At 57.1% G+C, this 25,757-nt stretch overlaps 1 protein-coding gene across 4 annotated transcripts in view; it reads left to right on the top strand.

The window, feature by feature from the left end:
- RPTOR (regulatory associated protein of MTOR complex 1) overlaps positions 1-25,757 on the top strand; it is a 339,381-nt gene that overhangs the window by 269,584 nt on the left and 44,040 nt on the right. For 3 of the 4 annotated variants that reach the window (XM_028112363.2, XM_088028098.1, XM_028112366.2), the window contains 7 exons: positions 6,789-6,863; positions 9,981-10,046; positions 10,355-10,546; positions 10,806-10,946; positions 16,415-16,532; positions 17,445-17,585; positions 17,838-17,996. In XM_028112363.2, the coding sequence (XP_027968164.1) occupies positions 6,789-6,863; positions 9,981-10,046; positions 10,355-10,546; positions 10,806-10,946; positions 16,415-16,532; positions 17,445-17,585; positions 17,838-17,996 (892 nt within the window). The remainder of the gene's footprint in view (positions 1-6,788; positions 6,864-9,980; positions 10,047-10,354; positions 10,547-10,805; positions 10,947-16,414; positions 16,533-17,444; positions 17,586-17,837; positions 17,997-25,757) is intronic. The other variant, XM_028112364.2, reaches the window with a different exon arrangement.

The raw sequence follows: 25,757 nt of genomic DNA, 5'->3' as shown, positions 1-25,757 counted from the left end.
GAGTCAGTACCAGGCTGCTAATGAGAGGTGTTACGAGGAAGGGGGACTCAAGATTCAGATACAGAAATCACAGGAACAGCCAGTGAAGATACATGCACCTGTTACAAGAGAACCCTAAATCTGGGCATAAACCTGACCTAAGACATGAAAACCCTCTGAGAAGAAAACTGTAAAGCATTCCAGAAATCCACCCGAACAAATAAAAACGTACGCCGTTTATTTACAGAAGGATTTGTCATCGGCAGTATGTCAGTGTTCCCTAAATTAATTTAAACTTTAATACAATTCCAATAAACCTACCAGCAGGCTCTTTCCCTCCCTCTTTTCTGGAACTAGACAGACATGCTCTATACTTCCTATGGAGAAATAAATAGGAATCACCAGGGAGACTGAACAGGAAGGAAAATGGCAAGGAACTAACCCTACCAGATTTCAAAACTTATGACTAAGAGTCGGTACTAAAGAGTGTTGTGGGGCTGGATCATGGACAGACAGGCTGACAAATGGACACAACAGAGACGGACCTCAGTGTACACAGGGCGTTGTGCAGGGTTGAGTCTGCAGCTCAGATCCACTCAGTAGGGATGACAGGCTCCTGAATTTCTGGTGTTAGGGTAGCTAGCTGTCCACCTGTGCATCCCAAACACCAGAATTGACTTTCTTTTTTATTTTTTTAAAGATCGTATTTATTTGACAGGGAGAGAGCACAAGCAGGGGGAGCAGCAGAGGGAGAGAGAGAAACAGGCTCTCCACGGAGCAGGGAGCCTGATGCAGGACTCAATCCCAGGAGCAGGGAGCCCGATGCAGGGCTCAATCCCAGGACCCCAGAATCATGACCCGAGCTGAAGGCAGACACTTAACTGATGGAGCTACCCAGGTGCCCCCAGAACTGACTTTAAAAAGATTATTTAAATATAAAGAATGAAACCATGAAAGCACTGAAAGAAAACCCAGGTAAATTCTAATTTTTTTTTAAAGATTTTATTTATTTATCTTGACAGAGAGACAGAGAGAGGGAACACAAGCAGGGGGAGTGGGAGAGGGAGAAGCAGGCTTCCTGCCAAGCAGGGACCCCGATGCGGGGCTCAATCCCAGGACCCTGGGATCATGACCTGAGCCGAAGGCAGACGCTTAACAACTGAGCCACCCAGGGGCTCCCCAGGTAAATTCTATTTTAGCCTTAGAGTGATGAAAGCCTTTTTAACCATAACTCAAAGTCTAGATGTCTTTGAAAATTAATAGATATGGCTGCATAGCAATAAAACATTTGCATGGGGGGTTAAAAAAAAAAAAAAAAAACATGAGCAAAGTCTTAAAGAATTGGGGAGGTGGTATTTAAAACTCCTCTCCCGGGTGAAAGACCAGCCTTCATAATATGTAGGGAGCTCCAAGAAATCAAAAACAACACTGACTGTCCAGCAGAGGAATGGCCAGAAGATGAACATGAACTATCAGTTCCCAGAAAGAGAAATATAAATGGCCCTTATTTACACATAGGGGAGATGCTCGGTCCTTTCCATGATAAGGGACGTGTGCAGTAGGGCGTCACTGAATATGGATTTTCATTCTCAGATGGGCAAGCACTCGGGTGTCTTCCAGCAGACTGTGCTGCTGGGGCACAAGGTATCAAGACGGCAAATGCATTTGTCCTGTGATGGGGCCGTGTTGCTTGCAGGAATTTACAGCTTTGCCCGCGTGGGTCTGGACAAGCCATACTCTCCTCCTGACAGACTGCTGCACGTTCACGGTGAAGAGAGGCTGCGCTCCACATGGCAAGGTTGCCTGACACAGAGGGAGCATTCCTCTCATTTAAGAAAAGGATGGCTCAGTCTCTGTGTTCCTATTTCTTAGGTTTGCATAAAGAAACATCTGGAGAATCAATAAGAAACTAACAAAGCACTTACAGTAGTGGTGAAGGGAGACTTTCACTTGCACTTTATTTAACATTTATTTTCATTTTATAACCAGATGTCACTTTTCCATATTTAGGTATAATCACGCCGACTCTGCAGCCCCTGCAGGGACGGAGGGGGGAAGCTGCCTTCTCCATCTATGCCTTTCTGTAGCATTTTGATTTTTGAACTTTTAAATATATTTACAAATTTTGGAACGTGTGAAAAAGTAGTTTGAAGGCATAAAAGCATCCATATGTGCCAGTGATTTTCCCATTGATCCTGGTTATTTACAACATTCATGGTGTGTTTTCATTCCGAAGTTTACCTTTGACACAAGAGCATCTGATTGGAGAATATTTTTTTTATGTTCATTTATTGTTTTAAGTCATCTCTGCACCCAACGTGGGGCTTGAACTCATGACCCTGAGATGAAGGGTCATGGGCTTCTCAGACTTCGCTGGCCAGGCGTCCTGTATATTTAAGTATCTTCTTAGTCCGTCGCGCCAGGGCCTCAGGCGTGCAGAGGGACGTGAACGCGCCAGTGAACGTGCTGCAGAATTTGTGAGGGGCTGTGAGCTCTTGTGACCAGTAAGCAGAAATCCTGCCCTGGTCTTGTTTTCTCAGGCACTGCTGGTTTCATGACCTCGCACCATTGCTAAAACGGTGTGTGCACATCCCGACACTGTCCCGCCGTCTCTGAGGGCACCCATCACTCTGGCAACAGCCACCCTGCAGCCCGCTCTGGGTCTTCCTTTTCTCTCATTGAGGACTGAACTCTGGGACCCACGTGGATGGGAAGTTGACGTTCTGTGTGTGAGTTTCTCCGAGTTCAGGTCGTGATCAGGCAGGTCATGAGCGGCGGTGTCCACTGGTGCTCAGGACGGTCCTGCCGACGTCCTGCACCCTCCTCCACCCCCCGCCGCCCGTAACAGACTGTCGTGTGCATGCAGGAGAAGGAAGTGCGCTTTGCCAGATTATTGGCACCTGCCTGGCCTCGTAAATCAGCCTCGAGGAAACCATCCCTCCTGCTCTCTGCTCCGTCCTGGTATCTGTCTGCACACCGCGTCTTCGGTTGCTGCCACAGTGAAATGTGTGCTCCCTTCCTCCCCTGCTTGCTCTGCTTCTCTTCCTCACTTCCCTGTCCCTCCTTCTGAAAGCACAATTCCCTGAAATCCCGAGAGAGAAGAACCAGAGCTGTAGCAAGAGCTGAAAGCACATCAGAGGTGGTTTTACATGTGGTGGGACAGTGGCGTGTTTACAAAAATACACTTTGTGTCCATGCCCTTGCTTCTCCTCCAGCCTTAATATGTCACACCTGCAGCCGGATCTGGGGGGCGCAGCTGCTTCGGAGGCTCCTTGGCTGCCAGAGCCCCCCAGGCTCCGGGCGAGGCTTTCCACTGAGCCCGTGACAAGTGTGTGTCTGTGCGTTACATTTCTGTGCCTTTGTAGTCGAAAGGCTTGGTGTTTCCCTCCTTCTGATGAGGCACTTGGCCAGGGTACGTGTGTCCCAGGTCCCTGCCTGCGGTGTGGACAGAGGGCAGGGGTGGGACAGCCGAGTTGGTGAAAGTCTGAGCAAGCTCTAAGCCAATTGGTAAGCGACTCCGGCTGAGGCCTGAAAAGGGCAGGCAGACCCGCAAAGAGATGGTGCGTGACCCCCTCATCAGAGGAGGCTCCACACTGAAGGCACCCTGACGCACACGCCTCGGGTCAGAATGAGTGGGGCGTGAATTAGTGGCACCGAGTTACTCTTTGATGAGGCGCACTGGAGGGCTTCACTGTAAATGTGTAGGCCTTGATCTGACTTGTCAAACCTCTGGTTTAAGAAGGGGCCTTTGTTCTCAGAATGGGGCACCGGGCCGGTGTTCCCAAGGGCGTCGGCGCTGCTCCCTCCCAGTCCCCTTTGGACGGCATCTCTACAGAGAGGACATCGTGTTGCTACCTTCTTAGATATTCTGTCACCGCCTGAGTTCAGAGCAGGGCGTCCCCACGGGATTACTTGGAAACTCGCGCTTAATTGGCTTCCTGGCTCTTCGGGAATCAGCCTGCTCACCTGAGTCCCCAGCACCCATGCTTCCTGACCAGCCACCAGTGCCCCACCCTGGTTAGCTCCCACTTACACAGCAGGGTCGGTGGCCGCCCTATTGGTTTACTGGTGCGAGGAAGAAACACCGAAGTATCAGCGCCCCCAAGAAGCAGGCCGTGTGGAGGAGGTGGGGGGGGGGAGGCTCTGCCTGCAGAGTTGGGAGGGGGCTGCGCGCAAGAGACAGCCCCACGCCCATGGAGAGGGAGCATGCAGCCCTTCTCCCTTGGTTGTTGGACGCTCACTTCTTCTTTAATGGCCTTTGTCCTCTGGTGGGAGCAGGTGAAATTCATTGTCTCCGTGGACATGCTATCCCAAATGCTGCTAACCAGTTTTTCTGGACGTTAGTCCAGAAGCCCGTGTAACATCATGCCCGTCCAAGGGTCACTCCCTCCAAGAAGAAGAGCGTCCAGGATGCGGGTCACTCTCAGATGCTCTTGCGTATGCTATGTGTTTACCTTCAACCCCACGAGTTGAGCACAGAGCTCTACACTGGGGTCCCAACAGCTAGCAAGAGGGGCAGCCTGGCGCGAGACCTAGCTCCTTGCTTCCAGTTCTGCCTTTTCCTGTCCTCTGTGCAAACAGAAACCTTTCTCTCGGCACTATGCAGCATACCTGAACCCTGAGTGTCCAGGGCATGATCATCTGAGCCCCTTGAAGAACCAGCACTTTCAAAATGCCCCCAAACCCGCCAGCCTGGTGTGACATCAGGGCTTCTGGTAACACAGCCACCGCCTCCAAGCCAGGCTCCCTTCTCCAGGATTCCCACTCCTTAGCCCTGGGCACCTGTTTCCCGTGTCCTCCAGGGCCCCGTCCTCCGTGGTCCACAGCACCCTCCTCCCGCTCTGTGCCCTTGGATTCCCACCCAACATGAGTGTGACTTCTGATCTAGAAGGTTGTCTTGGATCCTGCTCTGCTCTTTGGAGTGTGTACGTGGAAATTCCTCCTGATGGCTCTGCTTGTGTCTCAGAGGCGCCTCAAACACATTGGCCCCCAAATAGAACTCCTCCTTCTCTGAGGGCCTGTGACCGGCACCCCAGCTCTTTAGTGATCTTGCCAAGCAGTTGGGCCACCCCGCCACCCCAGATCCTGCGAGAACAGTCTCCGTCTCCCGTCTCCAGGATCATCCCCATCCCCTCTGCCCTTGCTGCACGTGCCGCCCCCTTCTGGTCCGGTTCATCCTCCGCTGCAGTCCTGCAGACCCACTGCCTTGACCCTCCCAGGTTCCAGCCCCTGCAGGCCTCCTCGGGGCCTCCATGCAGCATCCGAAGCCTTGTGCCATCTGCATCCCACATCCCACAGGATAGGCTTGCCTTCCCCTCCATCCTGACTCTGCAGAAAATCCCAGCTGTCCCTCAGAGTAGGCACCCCCCTCCTTTCCCTGAGCCCCCACATCCCCAGGGTCTCCTCGCCATGCCATCACGTGCACACAGTTGTTTCCTCCAGAAACCGTGAGCAGGGTGTGGGTCATGTCTCTGTGTCCAGAACTGAGCTGGTGCCTGGTACCAGCAGGTCCTTGAGCGTGTGCTGAGCTCATGAACCGAGAGCTGTGCAGGTGCGTGCCAGTGTGTGCTGGTGCATGCAGGGCGTGCAGGTGTGTCCGGATGCGTGCAGGTGTGTGCAGGTGCGTGCCAGTGTGTAATGGTGCATTCAGGGCGTGCAGGTGCATGCCAGTGTGTGCTGGTGCACGCAGGACGTGCAGGTGTGTCCAGATGCGTGCTGGTGCATGCAGGGTGTGCAGGTGTGTCCCGGTGCGTGCCGGTGTGTGCTGGTGCATGCAGGGTGTGCAGGTGCGTGCCGGTGTGTGCAGGTGTGTCAGGTGCGTGCAGGTGTGTGCTGGTGCGTGCCGGTGTGTGCTGGTGCATGTAGGGCGTGCAGGTGTGTCCAGGTGCGTGCAGGTGTGTGCTGGTGCGTGCAGGGTGTGCAGGTGTGTCCAGATGTGTGCAGGTGTGTGCAGGGTGTGCAGGTACGTGCCGGTGTGTGCTGGTGCATGCAGGGCGTGCAGGTGTGTGCTGGTGCGTGCAGGTGTGTGCTGGTGCGTGCCGGTGTGTGTAGGTGTGTGCGTGTGGGTTTGTGCAGGGCGTGCAGGTGTGTCCAGGTGCATGTGGGTGTGTGCTGGTGCATGCAGGACGTGCACGTGTGTCCAGATGCATGCAGGTGTGTGCTGGTGCGTGCAGGTGTGTCCAGATGCGTGCAGGTGCAGCACAGCCTGGAGAGTTGGGAAGAGCTGCACACCTGACAGTTCACTTATGCTTCCCACCTCAGGGCTCTGCCTTTGGGGTAAGGAGTTGGACCTCTACTCCGGGAAGCACTGTTGAAACGTGTGGCACAAATGGCTCACAACGATTTTACTCACACTGATTATCCTTTTCCAGTCTTTCATAAGTCTAAGCAAAATCCTAAGGAAAGCTTCGGCAGGGGCTGGGGTCTGCAGAAACCAGGGAGGGTTTCGAGTGTTGGGTGCATCCCACCTCGGAGGACATGAGGAAGGGAACGTGGGAAGGGAGGGTCTGGGCTCGGGCCACAGAGATGAAGGGGCGGCCCCTCCCGGCAGGTACCGGAGGTGTCCAGGGAATGTCTTGGAGCTGCCCTACTCCTGAGCACATGTGAGGTGCCGGCCCTTCTCCCACAGCCGAGGAGGGTGTGTCTGCAAGCGGCCATTCTAGCTGTTCTTCCGTACGAACACTGGACTTGAGGAAATCACGAAGGCATGAGACATTCACTGCACCTTCATTATTCACACATCCCAGGAAGCAGGGAGCCCTTCCAGGTAGCTGCACTCACGGTTTCTCCCTGTCTCTTTCTCTCCCCAGTCGTGCCAAGCTGACCTGGTGAAGGACAACGGTCACAAATACTTCCTGTCGGTCTTGGCAGACCCTTACATGCCAGTAAGAGGACCCTCCCTTCTCCTTGGACAGTCTCAGATCTGTGTCGCTTGTCTCTGCTCACATGTCACGCTCTGGGGTTCCTGTGGCAAGGGGCTCCCTGCGGGCGGAGGGCCACGTCAGGGTGTGGGCAAGCAGTGTGCCTTTGCTTTAGAGCACCTGACTTCAGAGCTGTTTCCTTTCTGTGTCTGAGCAGGTTAGTTTGGTTGTTTACATTCATCTGTCTCCCTGGCATGTGTTTGCAATAGAGTAGAATCCACTCTCTCTCACATCCTGTCCACGGAATTAGATTAATGAGCGCCTGCACGTCTATGATATGACAGCTCACATGCCTAGTGAAGGTTCTGGAACATGACAAGTTGCCGATGTGCCTTATGAATCAGGAAGGAAGGGAGGGAGGGGAGGAAAGAAGAGAGTGAACGTTTAAGTTTCAAATTTTTTTCTTTTATTAAAATGCTTCAACAATAGTAATTTATGAACAGCATTTACAGCGACTCGTACAAATATGTTGTAATTAATCCCTAGGTTCCCTCCCTGCAGCTCCTAGCATGGCAGAGAGAACAAAACAGACATCCTGAGTCGCTCCTTGATATAACTGAGTTTTGCCAGCATATTTAAGGCGTAAGAGCTCATTTTCACAGTCCTGGTGTTCTAAACTAAATGCCGATTACTGAAGAAAAACCAGAAGACATTAAAAACAGGATTGTTACATAAAAGGCAAATAGTACCCACATGTTTTAACCTAAGTGCAATAAGGGAGCGTCATCCTAGGCAGCAAAAGTTGACACTTCACAAGAGGCTTGGAGACAGTTGCTTCCCTTTTTTCTGGTGAGCAAGAGTACCATCGACCAAATGGAGAAGGACCCTGCACTGGTGATCGTGGCTCAGCGGCGAGCCAAGCCGGCACGGGTGGGCCCTGCTTCAGCTGCAAACACATTGATGTTTGAGCCCATAGTGAAATTCGAAAGAGACGGTTGCCAAATGCCAAAAGCTGAAGCAAGAAGTCTGAGGAGAGCCACAGCGGGAAGGGAATGCTGACCCTGGGGCCCCCCGCCCAGCAGACCCACATCCACGCCCAGGATGGCACCTGAGCGGCAGCAGCACAAGAACAGACCCCTGCTGAAAGCCGGGAGCCTGTGAGGTGCGCCCCACCCCACCTGCGGGAAGGGCTCGGGAACATGGCTCCTGGGTGTCCACGTCCTGGCCGGGACACCAGCCTGGCTCCCCAGGGGCCTGGAAGCAAAAGCAGAACCTCCCGCCACACGCTTGCACAGCCCAGAGCCTGAGAGCCTCAGCCGTAGGCGGGCGAACCAGCGGGGAGGAGAGCCAGCAGAGTTGGCAAATAGGAAATCAGCCCCGAGAACTGAAAGTAATAGAGCTCTCTGACAAAGACTGTAAAATCCATATGGGTAAGTGTGTGTGAGACGATTGAATGAAACAATTTAGTTATGTCCAGAAATACACCGTTGTATTGTTTCCTCAGAAGTACTTTAGTCCCTGTTAGAAGAAAATGGTCTGTTCTTTCCTTTTTACTCATCCTCAAAAATGACCAACTAGAGGGATGCCTGGGTGGCTCAGTCGTTAAGCGTCTGCCTTCGGCTCAGGTCATGGTCCCAGGGTCCTGGGATCGAGCCCCGCATCGGGCTCCCTGCTCGGCAGGAAGCCTGCTTCTCCCTCTCCCACTCCCCCTGCTTGTGTTCCCTCTCTCGCCGTGTCTCTCTCTGTCAGATAAATCTTTAAAAAAAAAAAAATGACCAACTGGATTCTCTTGGTAAATAGGCAGATTTGAGGGGGGAGAACCTGTAACAGAAGACGTAGCCACTGCCGTTCAACGCTGCGTGGATGAAGTGAACCACAGACCAGCACCATGAGTGAGAATTCGTGGAGAAGTCACCCAGGATGGAGCAAACAAAGGCGTGAAGGGGGCTCAGAGGGCTGTGAGGAGGGGTCCTGCTGCTCCCAGCCCCAAGCCAGAGTGCTCCATCAGGACGGTGAGGAGAAGCAGGACCTGAGAGCACCCACAGCTGAGAATTTTCCTGATAGGAAGAAAGGAATGAGTTTCAGTTTTAAAAAGCACGGTGAATCTTGCAAAGGCTGAGTACAAACAGATCCACACAAAGACGCATCCTGATGGAAGTAGAACATCTCAGAGCAAAAGGGAAAACCTCAAAAGTAGCCAGAACGAGAAGAGGGCCTTTGCACAGGAGTGGACAGCTTCAGCGGGTGACGGACGCTGGTACTAGAGGAAACGGACTGTCACCCCAGCACCACCCTCCACCCCCTCACGTACCGTTCGGGACACGTGGTCAGAGACTCAGAGCCCACCACATTCGGGCCCCCAGCACTGACCCTTACGAAGACCATGCTTCGCACGGAGATTGAGCCCACAGGATCGCAGGCAGCAGCACAAGACTAAGGAGTCGGCAGACGTGTTGGCTAAGTACGCCCTGGCTGTGCAGACAGACAACAGCCGGCATGAACTTGAGGGGTTAAGGCTGGAGGGGGAAGGCTGGGATCGGCACTGTAGTGGCCTTGACGAATCTGAGGGTGAGGGCGAGAAGGGTCCGTTTCAGACTCTGCTCAAGGTGCACATTAAAAACATCAGGCCCCACGGAACCATTAAAATCGGCTTACTGGTACCCCGCTCAGGAGGGCCACAGAGGGAAGGGCAGGATGAAGACCGACCCACACGACAGGAGACGAGGAAGGAGAAAGCCGGGAACTGAGGATGCAGGATCCACGCGTTTCCCGCCAGCGCGCTCGGCAAGGGCAGCGTGCTTCCACAGGCTTGGGCAGGGGTGAGGGGTGAGCAGTCGGGCGCTTCCCACCAGCGGGATGGCCCCCTGCTCACGTGGGGCCGCAGCAGACGTGTCCCCTCCTGCGGCATTCGCAGCTCGGGGAACAGCCTGTGCCCGGCAGCTCCGAGCCCAAAGCCACCAGACCCTCTTCAAAGGGCTTTTCTTGTCTGTAGGCTCCAGGCCAAAGACAGCAGAGCTGACTCTCGTGTCCACACACCAGGCTCATCGCAAAGGTTCAGAAAGGATAGCTGTGCTGTGCTTGGGGAAGTTTGGGTTTCCACCACGGGGAGAGAGCAAAACCAGGCTGACTTCTGTTTTCCAGGCTGAACACCGGACCATGACGGCCTTCATCCTCGCCGTGATTGTGAACAGCTACAACACCGGACAGGTGAGTGCCACGGCCACCCCGCCCCCTCCGCTGCAGAGGCCTGGCCCCAGCTGCCCTCTTCCGGCTCAATGTCTGTGGAACAGTCTCCCTCAGAAGGGGGCACCCTGGGGCGCGGGGCAGGGGCCTTTGTGTAGCCCGCCGTTTGCAGGTACGTTGAAATTGGTGGGATCTGGAATGAGGAAAACTGAACGTAAGTTGCAATGTGGGTGTTTCCCCGAGCAATAAGCAACGGGGCTGTGACCCCCGCCAGCACCCCTCCCCTGCCCCGGCTTGGGGGTGACCGCCGGCTGTTGTCTGCTTTCTCACAGGAAGCCTGCCTCCAGGGAAACTTGATCGCCATCTGCCTGGAGCAGCTCAATGATCCCCACCCGCTGCTGCGCCAGTGGGTGGCCATCTGCCTGGGACGCATCTGGCAGAACTTTGACTCGGCGAGGTGGTGTGGCGTGAGGGACAGTGCGCACGAGAAACTCTGCAGCCTCCTCTCTGACCCCATCCCTGAGGTGAGCCCTCCACTGCCAGTGTGTTGAGGCCAGGGTGCCCACCGGCTGGCCGGCCCACAGCAATCTGGAGAGGGCCAGAGACCATGCCGCCACACCGCCTGGCCCCCGGGTCCCTCACTTCCTGGTGGCTCATGCGACGCCTGGTTTGGTGCTTTGCTGCCTCCCTGCACCCTGCTGCCCTATCAGGACAGGTGGTACCACTCAGGGTCAGACCCCAGCCGCCCCCTGTGGCCTGACTGTGACCTGGCCCATCTTGCAGGTGCGCTGCGCGGCAGTCTTCGCCCTTGGCACGTTTGTGGGCAACTCTGCAGAGAGGACCGACCACTCGACCACCATCGACCACAACGTGGCCATGATGCTGGCCCAGCTGATCAACGATGGGAGCCCCGTGGTCCGCAAGGTGCGTGGCCCCCAGGTCCTCAGGCAGCAGCAGAGTGCCCGGCGGCCGGTCTCACACGGCGCCTTGGGGTCTGCACCAGCAGCCCTGACCGCAGCCGCCAGCCCTCATCTCTCACTGGCGCGCACCCTTTAGAGAGCAGACCTTGAAATGTTTGTTTAACTCTCTACAAAATGCGTTTCTTCACCAGATACTCGTGTGTTTGCTTCATTTAAAGGCATTTAACAGGGCTGCGCCTCCCGGCAGCTTGTAGAATAGGCTCCTTCCTGCCTGGGAGCAACACATACACACATCCCGGAGACTCAAAAGAGCAGTAGACACCCACAGACAGACGGAAAGGTTTGTGTAGTGTACTCCCCTCCCCGCCCCCGTGTTTGTCAGCGGTTCAACGGAACACTTTTCTAAAGTTGAAAACTTGTACTTGTCTGTTTAGATGTAGAAATACCATGGATTTCCGTCCAAGGCCTCACGCCTCTGTGGGAAGTTGGCCCGGCACAGCTAGATGCCCGCTCCCCCCCTGGGAGAGGCACCACTGGGGACCCGCGTGGTTTACTGGTGAACTTGGAAGGCTACCCGTGCAGCAGAGGTGGTTTTCCCGAGGGTGGGACGCGTTCACACGGCACCGAGCAGCTGGGGGCTGAGACCACGGCAGCGGGGAGAGGGAGGCTGGGCATGGCCTGGGGCCACTGGCTCATTTGGACCCCACTGGTTTTCCTGGGAGGGATGCAATCTGGGCACATCCATGTCAGCCAGACTTGACACACAGGAGGACTCCTTCTATCTCATGTTCCCTTCAGGGGCTGCTGAGCCCGTTGCTCATGTGCCCGATTAGCTAGCGCCCCATCGGGACTGCGACACGAGACCCTGGCATCAGGCCCATTTTACTGGCCCACACTTTCTCAATCGCAGGCTCCTCTCCTGCCGCCCACCAGCAGAGTGCCTCTACTCAGAGCCACTGATCATAACAGCACAGTAGTCGTTCCTTTAATTGTCCATTAAAATCTCTTTTAAAGAAAGAAAGCTTTATTCCTTCTTTCCAGAAAATCCTAAAAATAACAAAGAACATTAATAAAAATTGGAAAACTGTCCCTCTCAGTTTCCAGTATCTGGACGGTGGCCAGCGAAGCTGTGGGGACGCCTGGGCCTGCTGTGCTCTCGAGCACATCCCCAAGTGCCTTGATGCAGCCCCTGGCGTCCCGGTCCTGGCTGAACACCATTCGCTGTCCCACGTGTAGCCAGGTCTCTCCTGAGGGCACACTGCTGTCTGCCTCGCCTGGGGGGCTGCACGCTGGAGCTGCATCCCAGGGGCGTGGGCGCACATCTGAGCCCATCCCGCGACAGGCGGCGTGCCCCATCTGGAGGCGGAGAACAGCTCTTCTTCCCACGTGCTCCTCCATCCTGGGCTCAGCATGCAAGCTCTTGCATCCCAGGCCCTGGCGCATAGAGTGGAAGATGAGCCTGCCTTCAAGGGGCAGACATGGGAACCAGCAATGATGCTGAAGCACCCATAAATATGCACGACCTCAGAGGTGGGCACAGAGCTCTCCAGAACAGGTCAGAGTGGCACCTACCCTGCCTCGTTGGGGAAGAGGGGTCAGGAAGGCTTCCACAGGTGGGAGCTTTTCCTGAGCAGCCAGGAGCCAGGGAGGTAGGGACAGGGAGAGCAGGTAGGGTTGGCGGAGCATGTGCAAAGGTCCAGGGGTATGAAGGCCCATGGTGTGCCCAGGGGCTGCCCGCCATTTGAGTGGCAGTGGCAGCGAGCAGCAGGAGGGGCAGCGAGGGGATGAGGGGGAGGGCAGTGGCTTATCGTCATGGGGTTCTGCACATGGTGAAGGGCCCTGCTGTGAGGGGATTAGCCGGACTCCCCTCACAGCGCCAAAGTACTTCATTCTTCCAGCAAATGCTTGAGTGCCATGCTCCAGGTGCTGGGGGAGGCCTTGGGACCCTGCCCTGCTTTCAGGGAGACAGACAGCCCCAGCAGGCCTATTAAATAAGTCAATGAGGTGATGTTTGCTATGGGAACGTGGGGCACAGAGGTTTAGGGGAGGAGGGTAGCAGTTGCAGAAACGATGCCTTCTGAGCAGGGTGGGCAGGGAAGGCCTTGGGGAGGAGGTGACGCCTGCTCTGAGACAGGGACGCTTCACCGTCTGCAGGACCCCAGCGCCCATGGCAGCTTGGTTTTCTCTTTGCCCAGAGCCACATGGTGGGACTGGCGTGGCGCGTGGCACCCTGAGGGAGCGGGGGTCCAGCCTGCTGGTCCAGGAGACCCCACTCCGAGGCCCTGGTCAGGGTTGCCGGCTATGACCGCAGCTAGGGCACTGGTCACATGGGCAGCCAGCCGCTTGTATTTTCCAGCTTGCAGCGCAGGAGAGAAACAGGGCTATGTGGCGGGATTTTCATAAAGTCCCATGTATTCGATATGGGAGAGATGACCTCCATTCACTTGTTACAGTGCGTATCGTTGATGAGGCAATACGATAGCAGAGCGTGACCACATTTCATGAGCTTACTTGATAAAATCAAAGTCCGCGTGTAGACGCCAGCCTCCCAGATCCCTCTGGAGGTGAACCTGTCTGTGAAGGACAAAGTGCAGCGTGCCCAGTCTGCCAGCGTCCACCTCCTCAGAAGGGCCAGGCAGGGGTGCAAGTATGTCACCAGTCCAACCCCGCATCCGCGCTCCCAGCTTCCTCGCCACCGTCCACCTTAGCAGCCCTGTGCTTTTAGTTGTGTTTGTGGTTAGTAACCACAGCCCCGCAGAGGACCAGCCCCCGGCGTCCACCTCCCTTACCCGCACACGTGACCCAGAGCAAGACTGACGGAAAGCATCAGAGGCTCTTTCCCCATCGGCACCCCAGGACCTGGGTCCCTGGTGCAGATGAAGGGGGACAAGCTACCCAGGCCAGAGCACCTTTGCCTGGAGGCGAGCCTGGAGGGTGCACACGTTGGAGCGAACATGCTCCCCTCAACACTACTCTGTCTTGCCATAGTTATGAGGCTGAGTCTGAGACTCCGTGACCACGGGCCACCAGATGTCAGCCAGTAATTTGTTGTTGGAAACATGCAGCGGGGACAGCCCTTGGGGGAGGAAGCAAGGAGGAGGCAGCCAGCACACAGAGGCTGCAGGGAGGACCCTGGGAAGACGCATGGTCCGACCTTCCACACAACCAAATGAGCATTAGCCAGACTCCCCTTGGGGCAGTGCATGTGCCCAGGCGTGATGTCCCTGAATCCTATGACAACTTGGTGAAAACCCCGTGCTAAAGGTTAGAATGGCAGAGATTGAAGGGAGGGGCTCTGTTCATTTGGCGCCTACTTGTTAGGCACCTGTGTGCTGGGCCTTGGGTCACCAGGCTGTGACGACCCAGCCAGGAACTGAACCTGGCCTTCTCCCGAGAGCACTTGCAGGTGGTACAGGCTGAAGACTGAACAGACCCACGTGTGATGTGGCAGGGGGCGGCAATGCTCTGAGGGAGGAAAACAGGATGAAGGTGGAGTGTGTCTGTGGGGGGACCCCTGGATGAATGTGGGGCACTCAGGGAGACGTCTGAGCAGAGGCCTGAAGGAAACACGGGGTGGGCTGGGGACACTTGGGGAGGCCTTTCCAGGCCAAGGGAACAGCAAGTACTCAGGCCCAGAGCAGGAGTGGTGGCTCCTTCAAGGGTCTGTGCTAGATTGAGGGTGGTGGACACAAGGGGCAGGGAGCAGCCAGGACCCAGGCGGGCAAGGCCTTGTTTTGTTCTGCTTGTGAGCAGAAGGCAGGAGGTTGGGAAGAAGATGGAACTGACCCTGCCATATGAGGCTGAGAAGTGCTGCTGGCCAGGGGGGCTGGGCCACGTGCCTCGGGGATGCCGGGGGGCTGGGCCACGTGCCTTGGGGGAGGCCGGGAGGCTGGGCCACGTGCCTCAAGGATGCCAGGGGGCTGGGCCACGTGCCTCGGGGGTGCCGGGGGGGCTGGACCACGTGCCTCAGGGGTGCCAGGGGGGCTGGGCCACGTGTCTCGGGAGCGCCAGGGGGCTGGGCCACGTGTCTCAGGGGCACCAGGGGGCTGGGCCACATGTCTCGGGGTGCCAGGGTGCCCATGTTGAACTGCTTCCCAAAGCTGAGAATGCACCTGGCCTCTGCCCCAGCTTGTGCGTCCTAGCCAGAACTACCCCCGCATTTGCATTTTTGTGGTCACACACTCTAGGAGCCCATGGCCAGCAGCAGCTGCCACCCCAGCAGGATGTGCTTGGTCCAGAGCCACTGGGTGTGGGCAGTGCATTCAGTGTTTCACCTTTGATGGCGTTCCCTGCATCAGAGGGTCCGGGACCTGAGTGCGAGTTAATGTTCCAGGGCCCAGCAAGGGCTTTTCTCACCCCACATCAGAGTGAAGGGGAGAGTCGGTGCTCCTAGAAAGACAGTACAGGCTGCTTGTTTGCTGGGAGGGGGCAGCGGGCAGCCCCACGGGGCATGTGCTCTGGTTTGCAGGGGGAGTGGGCAGGCATGTAGGCGCCGCAGTGAGGGCCAGATGGGGTGTCCACAGTGGGCATGAGCAGGCTCACAGGAGGTCAGTGCCGTCAGACTCTGGGCAGATTGGGTGGGAGGTGGGTTGGGGCTTCACAGTTCTGTGGGCATGAGCCGAGGACTCCGTAGTAGGGGCTGAAAGGGCAGGGGTGGTGCCAGCAGGCAACACTGAGTTTGGGGTCATGGGAGCGCCGAGCAGAGATGCCCTGCTGGTGCTGGAAGGGCCAGCTTGGAGCTTAAAGAGGGGGGACGCAGGGGGTGGGTTTGGGAGCAGTGCCGTGCACAGACGTGACAAAAGTAGGTGAAGGGCTGTGTGGGGTTGAGGCAGGAGAGACCCATGCAGGAGAGGAGGGGGCAGAGCTGGGCACCCGGGCAGACCCCCCCAGCGTGGGGCTGCAAGGATTCGCGTGCAAGCCAGGGGTCCCCAGGCAGTCATGCAACAAGCCTACTGCGCTCGTCTTCTCAGGCAGTCAGGCCTGAGGATCATGTAGAACATCCTTGCCTTTTAGGGACTGGAAACTAATTTATCTTTGCAAGTTTTGTATTTAATAAAAAGAGCATGCCCTGGCTTGTCAGATATGTTCTGCTTTAATGTGCCCGGAATTCAAATGGCTCACCCAACGGCAGGATGCAGTCAACACATATCTCAGCCTGGGTCCCAGGATCAATCCGCTCTTCCCCTTGGAGGGTGTCGTTCACACCTGTGTCCCGAGGACACCTGCTCTGTGCTGCTCATGTCTAGCGATCCCGCCCCCATGGCTTGTCCAGAAGCTCCTGCTCCCTCTGGACACTCCCAAGCACATCCCTGGAAGGACGAGTCCCCGCTGCCAACACTGTGCAGAGTTTGTCTTAACCTTTCTTTTTTCTGTGGTGACTCGAGCACTCGGCATGAACTCTCAGCCTCGCTGCTTTTCCGCAGTCCTCTGCCAGCCGCCAATAAGTGTTATTGTCCTTGTCCCTCTCGGCAGGAACTGGTGGTGGCTCTGAGTCATCTCGTCGTTCAGTACGAAAGCAATTTCTGCACGGTGGCCTTGCAGTTCATGGAGGAGGAGAAGAACTACCCCCTGCCTTCTCCGGCGACCACAGGTATGGCGTCGAAGCTCGGGGAGCCTGTGCAGACCCTGGGTCAGGACCACAGCTGCCCTCCCCTGTGCTGGGGCCTGAGCTCGCTGCCCGCTCCGAGTGGCCCCTGTGACTCCCATCCTGCCAGGCACTTAGCAGAATAGAAAGGGTAGCAAGAGGAGGCACACTAATTCTCTGACTCTTTTCCTTCCTTTTTACCATTTTTGGAAATAAAATTCATGGCGATATTGAAGGAGAGCAGAACGTGTGCCGTGGGAGCTCACGGAAACGTAGGTCAACTCTTCCTGTGATGAGCTGTTGCCAGTTTCCTGTTCATGAGTCACGTTAGGCAGCTCCTTTTCTCCCATTTGTCCTTTGTGCTGGATTTCTATTTCTTCATGTTGGGCTGCCCCCTCCCCCAGAGCGCAGCTTCTCTGCAGGAAGGAGGGCTCCTGATCAATAACAAAAGCATTACTGCTTTTAGGACATCAGGGAAGGGGAATGAAAATGAACTTGCTCGGTGGAAACAGCTGGTGTGCCGGAGGAGGGCAGGGGCATCAGGGGGAGGGCCTGCGGCCCCGACCAGCCTCTACTCTGCTGTTGTCTGTAGGGCAGCTGCCTGCGCCCGAGTCACAGAGCGCCTGGTGCTGCCCTCAGGGCGGCCCCGGTCGCCAGTCGTGCTCTGAAAGGTCTGTTAGAATGGCGTCCCGCACAACAGCAAGCGTGGGCTCTGGTCGTCTGCTCCGTACACCTCCCCTCCCCGCCGGGCGTGCCCGTGTCCAGCTTTGTCTGGCCGACCGGACACTCGTGCATCAGAGGCCCTCACTGAGTGATGGGCCTGCCGATGGTGTTCACGCCAGTCCGGGTGGGAGCTCCTGTCCCCTGCTATTGCAACCCTCCCCCAAGGCCGCCATTAACTCTTTCTTCTTTTCCCAGAGGGTGGGAGTTTGACCCCAGTGCGGGACAGCCCGTGCACCCCCAGACTCCGCTCCGTGAGTTCCTATGGAAACATTCGTGCCGTCACCACCGCCAGAAGCTTGAACAAATCCTTGCAGAATCTGAGCTTGACAGAAGAATGTAAGATGCTGGAAATCGGGTCCTCGGGTCGGGGCAGTCGTGGGTGTAATTTTCTGAAACTTTACTTACACCGGGACCCCGCCCCTCTCCCTGCCCTAACCGCATGTCCCGCTGTGCCATCTGCTGGCGCTGGGGTCTCACCGTGGTGCAGGCGCGGCCGCAGAGGCGGCCAGGGTGGGGGCACTACATGGGAGGCACACGTCTCGTGCGGGCGCCCGTGCTGACGTGCCCCCTCCGCCCTCTCCGGGCCAGCGGGCAGCGCGGTGGCCTTCTCCCCCGGCAACCTCAGCACGAGCAGCAGTGCGAGCAGCACCCTGGGCAGCCCCGAGAACGAGGAGTACATCCTGTCCTTCGAGACCATCGACAAGATGCGCCGCGTCAGCTCCTACTCTGCCCTCAACTCCCTCATCGGTGAGTGCCGCGCCCGGTTCCCGCCTGCCCCGCCCGCCGCGGCACCCAGGGCTCGCCCGCCGTGCGCGCCAGGCCACGGGACGCGGGGACCATCCTAGTCGGACAGCAAGCGTTAACTGGAGTGTGGAGGTGCGGGGTATGTGTGCTGCAGGCAACCGGAAGTTCCAGGCCCTTTCACTTCGCTCTGATGATATGTACGGGCCGTTGTGGGCCGGTGCGGGAAAGCTGCCAGAAGCTTCTGTGTGCCGTAGCCCGGCGGCTGTCCCTGGGGTCATCTGCCCCAGGAGAGCCCCCGTCTGACCCAGCCCGGCGGGCCTGTCCCGCTCCGACCGCCCAGCGTGGCTTCCCAGGCCTCAGCTGGAGTTTTAGTTAATGTTGAGAAACGCTCTACATGTAGAAACGTAGGGACGCTAATGTCACGCCCCTCCACGTGTGTTTTGTTCCTGACTTAAGGAATCACAAATAGAGCCGAATCCCCAGAGCTTGTCCACGGCGTCCACGCTCATTTACTGTCCGTGAGCCCCCAAAGCACGGGTGCCCCTCACAGGCCGCAGACTTGGGGGGAGCCCTGTCCTACGGCTCGCATCCCACGGGGTGGCTCCTTCTCGCTGCTTTCTGTGCCGGGCGCTGTTCTGCTGCTCCACCAGCCCCTCCTCGTCTTCCAGGGTTGACTTACCCACTCTGCGGGCTGAAGGCCTAACCCTGAGTCCTCCCTCCAACCATCACAGGATTGTTCAGACCATTTCTTCCGAGGTCAGCTTCGGCACCTTACGTTGTTCTGAGATGCCCGTCTCAGTCGAATGTTCTCACTCCATGGAGCTGTGCGGTGTTCTCCTGACTTCGCAGCCTCTGTTGTCTCTGGACACGGGCCCCTTGTTCTCCTGTTGCTGTTTGTGTACTTCTGCTCCTTATTCGCGATTAACCCCGCAAGACATTTGTTCGTTACCCTGGTATCTCCAAGTCCCAACTTCTGCTTTGTTGATTTCTTCATTAGATCTGTATGTTTTGTTCTGGTAACTTTGTTTCATTATTCCTTCTCTTTTCTTTCACTTCTCTCCGTTGTTTGTTTTCATTTCTGGAGTTGAGAATGGAAATAGCTGGTGCACTGGCGCTCTTTCCTGTGTTCCGACGCCAGCATTCACATCTGTGATCTCCCTGTCTGCTGATGCCCCCTGATGCCCCCGTTCTAAGTCATCGGCTTATTTCTGTGGCGAGCCCTGTGCCCTAGCGTTACACTCTCCGCACCGCGTGGTGATGGTGGTATTTCTGACTTTCGGCCATGATCTGGAGGGGGCAGGGCCGTGGTCCCTGCGTGAACCACACCAGTCTGCCCCTCTGCTGGAGCAAGGCTCAGGACGTCTGCCATGATCCCTGCAGGTCGAGTCCATGTGGTGTCCCCTCAGGGCCTGGATGGGCTGTGGGTTTCAGACGTGGCCACTGTGCCCCCCAGGGTGGCAGGAACCGGAAAGGGATCTTTGCTCACCAAACATGCCCACCCACCAAGAACTTAGCTCAAAAATACCAATGTGAATTGTCCATCTAAACAGAAATAACATCACAGATTTGTGCGTTTGGCTGTTTGCTAAAATATCCCAAGTGCCCAGGAGGCATAGGGCTGATGCTCGGCATGAACACGGGTTCTGCTAACTCACCAGTAAAATACATTCTGAGTGTCATTTGCAAGGTGTTTGTTTTGAACTAGAACATGTTCTTTTAACATACTCAACATTGTGTATAGTGGCTAAGTTCCCAGGCTGGCCCCACAGGAGTCTCTTAAAACCCAGGTTGATATGAATCTGAATTAGTACTTCTGTGTATGTATCAACAATGAAAAAACATGAAGTAACAGGAGAAACTCAGGGAAACAGAAATGTGCCGTGCTGACCCACCAGCCAGGTGAACTTGGCCGCTGCACCCCCTTCCCCACCCTCCCCGCCCCAGAGTCAGGGCGACCCGCGCCTCCCACCCTCTCGCCAGAGCAGGGGTCGGCAGGCATCCTCTGCAGAAGACCAGATAGCGCACATTTTCAGCCTTGCAGGCGGCACACAAATAGCCACAAGGGGGCAGGTGAACAAATGAATCGGGCCACGTTCCAGTCAGCCTTTACTTAGGAACTAGAACGCAAATTTCACAAAATAGTCACAAGTCACACTTTTTTTTCCGAACCACTTAAAAAGTGTAAAAACTATTCTTACTTTGCAAGCCATATAAAAAGCAGGCAGTCCGTCGTTTGCCCTCAGGACCCCCGGAGCCCACGTGTAGGACACGACCTTCCTGCCCTGCGGGGTCCCGCAGCGTCCCCTGCTGCTCTTTCTCAGGATGTGCAGGCTCATTCATTCATTCAACCACGTTCTAAGTGCCGCCAGTGTGCCCGGCTTCCAGAACACGCCGCCATGGAAGAAGTAAGCACAGAAACGCCGCAGACCTTGAAGCCGGTTGCCACACCAGGCATCTCCACTCCCGCCCCACCTTCACTGCGGGAACCACAGTGGACTCGGGGCCTCAGCCCAGAGCCAGGTGTCGTCTGTGACTCCTCTCTGTTCCCTCACCCCTGCAACCCGGCCTCGCTACCCAGGCCAGCATCCCCCTGCACTGGCTCCTGCAGGATTCTCCTGAGTGGCCTCCCTGTTGCCTTCCTCGGGGCCTCGTCCTGACTGCGTCCTGCCACGCGGCACACGTCCCGGTGCCTTGGAGTCCCGCCGTCCAGCACTGCCTGCATCCAAGGGTGCGAATCCGCTCTGCGGCCCCGTTCACACGCGTGGCTGGTCGTCAAGAGAAGAAATTGTTAAGATGGTCGCACCAGCTTCCGAACTCGCAGAAACACGGTTTCTGTCACATGTCAGATGGAACTGGTGCGAGAAGGATTGAAGTCATGTGTCGTCAAGGGACCACTGAGAGCTTTCATCAGAAGGTCCCCGTTGTCTGCAGCACGTCGCCTTCTCTGGGGTTTAAAGACCGCGTGTGCTGGCCGAGGCAACAGCAGTTTCAGGCCGCGTCACAGGGCACGTGTGGAGTTGTGCCATGCACCTGAGGTGGGACTCCTGCCTGGGACACAGCGCCGCCCTCTGATGAGTGGACACCACCCTGTCCTGGGTGCTGGCGGGGGAAGCGGGTCTCGGCGGTGCAAGGATGAAGAATGTCACCGGAGGCCACGTCAGGCCGACAGCACAGCAGCTGCCCGGGAAGAGGCAGGTACTGTCCGTCTCCAGGCCGCACGGCGCAGCCCCTCCCGCCGCTGCCCTGCCTGCAGTCTTCCTCCAGAGAGCTGGCAGCCCCATCACCCCTACCTTCTTGCTCACAGTTTCTGACTCCGGAGAAAGCTGAGTGTTATCTGTGTATCATTCAAATCTTTGAAAACTTGAGTGGAAAAGTTCTAAAATGAGCTGGAGTTGACGGAGCTGCCTCATGCATATTCCATGAGATAGCGCTGCCACCCACCGCACGCGCTCGGAATGTGTCACCCACTGAGCCCCGTCGCCTGCAGCTCTCGCTTGAAGGCAGTTTTTTCTTTCATTTCAACCAAAGGACGGCAGTCTCTCTAGTCTCTCACTGAATATTGCAAAAGAGGTTTTCAAAACCATGGCAACCTAGGGATGTCCACTTATTCCCACCTTTTCCCGAAATGCCAGGCCCTCCAGCTCCCCTCCCAGCCCCCTCCCTGCTCTGTCGCTGCAGGCACTCCCCGTGGTCTCGCCTGCTCTCCGCATGTCCAGGAGCAAATTCCCCAGAAGGGACCTGGGCTTCCCTTGACCCCCCCTGGATCCCCAGCACCTGACGCGTGCCAGCCTGGTGTCCGTAGGGCTGTGCCGGGACCCGGTCTCCGTAGCCCCTCACCTCTGGAACCCCACATGTCTCTGGCTCACCAGCCATCTGGCCTGACTCCCTCGTGGGCCCCCAGTAGGTGCTCCCCATCTCTGGGCCCCCGCACCCTAGGACCGGTCTCAGCACACGGCATGCCAGGACCCCCCTCAGATCTTGCCTACGTGTCTACAGACTGCCAGGCTTATCCGATGGCAGCCAAGCACAGAAGCCTCCGTGAAAACCGAACTTGCTGTCAGCTCCCGACTCAAGTCCTTGTTCCTGCAGACAGCCCTCACCTTCATCATCAGCCCTCCCGCTGCACCCACTGCTGTGTCCTCCTCCCTCGGGCTGGATGCTGGCCTCTGAGCGAGGCACGGACAGCCTCTCTGACGTTGCTGCGTGGCCTCTCCAAACCAGCAGCGCCTGGTCCTCACTGCCGGTGACATTCTGCATTCCCATGGCGGGGAGGGAGGAGGAGGGTCCCTGACCCACCGTGATAGGACCTCGCCATCTTTATTACTAGGTTTTGGTGAAGCTGCCGTTTCTTGCTCCCCTGGGCTGCAGGCAGCCCCGCAGGCCCCTCCTGCTCTGAGCCTCACCACGTCGGAGTGCCCAGAGGTGGGAGTGGGGCGGGTGGGGAGACACAGCCCGCGCCTGTGCTGACAGCGGGGCCCATATGACGCACCCCTCCTGCCTGCCCCCGGGCCACCCTCCCGCCCCAGCCTTTCAGTCACCCTGCTGCACGCCCCGGGTCCTGGGGGGCAGGGACGGTCCCTCTGCTTCTTCACAGGAGTGAGTCACAGCCTGGAGGGAGTGAGGTGGGGTCATTTCTCTTCTGGGGATTCGGGAGCAGACTGCGGTGGCCGTGAGCACTCTCACCGCCAAAGCACTTGCTGGCCGCGGTCAGGGGCCTGGCCCAGGTGTGGGACGACCACACCCCTGCCCCCATTCTTCTGCAGACACCCCTACCCCATCCTGCGAAGTTCTGTGACCGTTGATGCCACCTGGAGTGTCTTCCCATAGTGACGTCTCCAAGCTGGAGCTGGGCTGGGGGGGGGGGAGAGTGAGGGGTCAAGCTCTCACCGGCCTGGAGCCTGCCCCCACCTGGCTGTGCGCCCAGAGCTGGGCCCAAGTTCCTGCTCAGAACCTGGGGGTTAGGGCCAGTGCCCTCAGGGCACAGAGAGGAGCAGAGGGACGGAGTTGGAGCCACGGGCACTGCCCACACCACTGGAGAAGGAGGCCTGGCAAGCAGAGCCACCTTCCCATCGGCCCCTGGCGGCCCTGCTCAGGTTGAGGCCATCTGTCCCTGTTCCATCATGACCGGCCAGGAAGTAGCATCTCCTCTCTCTCGCTCTGCCTCCCTATGACCTCGAGAAGTCCTAACAGAGGAGGCCTTTGTGAGCCCCCAGCAGCCCTGGGGACCCCAGAGCTGCGAGCTCTGAGCACAAAGAGCAGAGGGGCCAGGAGAGTGCAGGGCCCCATCAACCAGGAGGAGGGGAGCGCGGTTGTCTCCAGAGGAGCTGCGCACGATCCCAGGGAAGGTTTTACAGCCCATTAGTTTGATTTCTCGCTGCCGGGGAACGGTGGTGAGAGAGCGAATGGCGTTGTTTTCTGACGCCACAACATCAGTTATATTTTTATGGCCATAATGCCTGATTAAAGGCCATTATTACGTGTGTCTGGTAGGGACCCTGAGGAACATGGCAGACGGGATTATGCACACAGGGTGGCTGCCCAGTCTAGACGATGCTCCAGCCTCAGGACCTTGGGGCCAGGACTGCTCATGCCTCCCGTGGGCAGAAGGACGAAGCGATGGGGGCTCCTGAAGGGGCTCCATCACCAGCAGCAGCCCAGCGACGGGGTTTCATACATAGAGGGGTGAGGGCAGCGGCCCCAGGCTTTGGGCGCCGGTTGCTGGACAGGGTAGAGGCTCTCGGCCCACGTCAGCTCTTAGAGCATCAGCGTCAGGGACCCATGAGACCTGGGGAATGAGTGGCAAGCTCCAGCTTCTCCTTTCTCTGAGCTGCTCTGCCAGCCCGGGGGCTTCTGAGATCCAGAGCTGGCCACAGAGCGCTGAGCAAATTTTCCTACATCTTATGCTGTTTAGAAAGTTGTAGCCGTTGCTCTGAAAAATAAATGTGAAGCCATTAGTTATGATCTTTTATTACTTTTGGTCTAGACGTGGAAATAGGTTCTCCGCGCTCATGAGGAAGGAGTTGAGTGAGTGCCAGACGCAGGCGCCCTTTCCGAGCATTTAACAACCTAGAAGCCTCCCTGGCCTCCAGAGGGTTGACTCAGGCGTCCTGCGGCACCCCCCGGGGGGCTCCAGCCGCCGCCGCACTCCTACTAAACAACCTTGCGTTGGGTTGGCAGCAGCTTTACGAGCAGGGCGGCCGAGGGCATGGCGGCCAGACTGAGGGACGGGGTAAAATGCACAGACCACTTCTCTCTGCCAGTTTCATGTTTTCACCAGCAAATACACCATTCATTGTGGCCAAAGACCCTGGCAAAAGTTAGAGCCTTTTCATTCTTTGTTGATTCACAACTGTTATATCAAAGTCAAAATCTTCTGCAAAAAAAGGCCACAACAGTAATAAAAATCAAAATTCTGTGACGGGACGGATGGTAACGGCCACATGTCCCACACTTCCTCGGTGCGTGGCATGCCTCACCTTTACTGGCGCTGATCTGGTGCCGCCACGCCCTGTACCCCCTCCTCACGTTTACGCCAGAGGCACTGCTGAGCGAGGGTCTGGTTGGACGGTGGCTGCTCTTTGTTTGGCACACGGGTAACAAGCACCTTAGTGCTGCATCCCCACCCTCCCCGCCTCGGGTGTTGTGACAGTGTGGCAGGGGTCTGTCATCTGCAGCGCACCCCCTTGCCGCTGTCTGTCCCATGGTGGCCACGCTTCGGGGAAGTTGAGCCCAAAACTAATGGAGGGGGGGTAGACTTTCACACAGTGGCTGTGATGAGATTGAGGGGCCTTCCCAGAGCCTCTGGGTCAGTGGTGATGAAGAGGACCCCCCGCCCCACACGGGGGCTGGTTCTCCTTTCCCTTCTGAGCGCACTACCTCCTTGAGAGTGACTGCCCGGTCCCTGTAGGCCATGATCCCAGAGCCCTCGTGCAGGTGACGTGGGGGCCACAACTTCGTGGAAACGGTGCTTACGTCGTGCAGGGTGCAGTTCCTGCCAGCAGGCACTCTGCCACAATACAAAAGTGGGTTTTAGGAAATGCTCCCAGAGTTCCTCAGACTTTGGTCATAAATCTGGATGGCTGTCCTACAGCCGTGGAGTCAGGGTCGAAGGTGTTCATCTGGTCCTGTCTCTAAGTTAAAGCGTGAGGGGAAACAGCGCACATTTCCACATGGGTCACTCACCCTGACACAGGCTTCCCTCCAAGCGAGACATCTCACCGACCAGAGTCCAGATTCGTACGGAGCCAGCCCTGGTCTCCGGAGGGGAACGCTGTCCGACCCCCAGGGCCACGAAGCCCACATGAGCCGCCGTCTGCACACACGCGGGCTCCAGAGCAGGCTGCTGATGGCACCTCCCGTCCCAGGCAGCACGGCCATACCCTTCCGCACAGTCAGCGCAAGGCCAGCTCGAGAGAGACGGGGCCTCCTCCATCCCTGCGGCAGCAGGTGTGCGGCTGTGCGGGCGTGAAGCGGTGCCGCCTCCACCTCCGGAGGAGAGGCTGTGGGCTGAGGTGAGCGAAGGAGCCTGACCCTGCGCCTCATCCAGTCTGCCTTTGATTTGAATGGTCGGGTGCAGCCCGTCCCGTGTGAACAGCCGTGTTTATGAAGAGACGCTCCATCTCCGACAGACGTCCTCGGTGCTCTTCTCCATCCCTCACCCACGCGAGAGGGGCTGTGCTAGGAGCTGGACAGCCCAATGACCTGGGGTCGTGGCTGATTCAGGTAGTGCTCTTCATCGCTTTCTGCGGCTGAACAAGCACTTGT

This window comes from Eumetopias jubatus, unplaced genomic scaffold, assembly GCF_037043125.1.
Source record: "Eumetopias jubatus isolate StellerSeaLion01/CBP00866 unplaced genomic scaffold, mEumJub1_p1.0 scaffold_10, whole genome shotgun sequence".
Lineage (NCBI taxonomy): Eukaryota > Metazoa > Chordata > Mammalia > Carnivora > Otariidae > Eumetopias > Eumetopias jubatus.
This window is presented reverse-complemented; position numbering and strand designations above follow the sequence as displayed.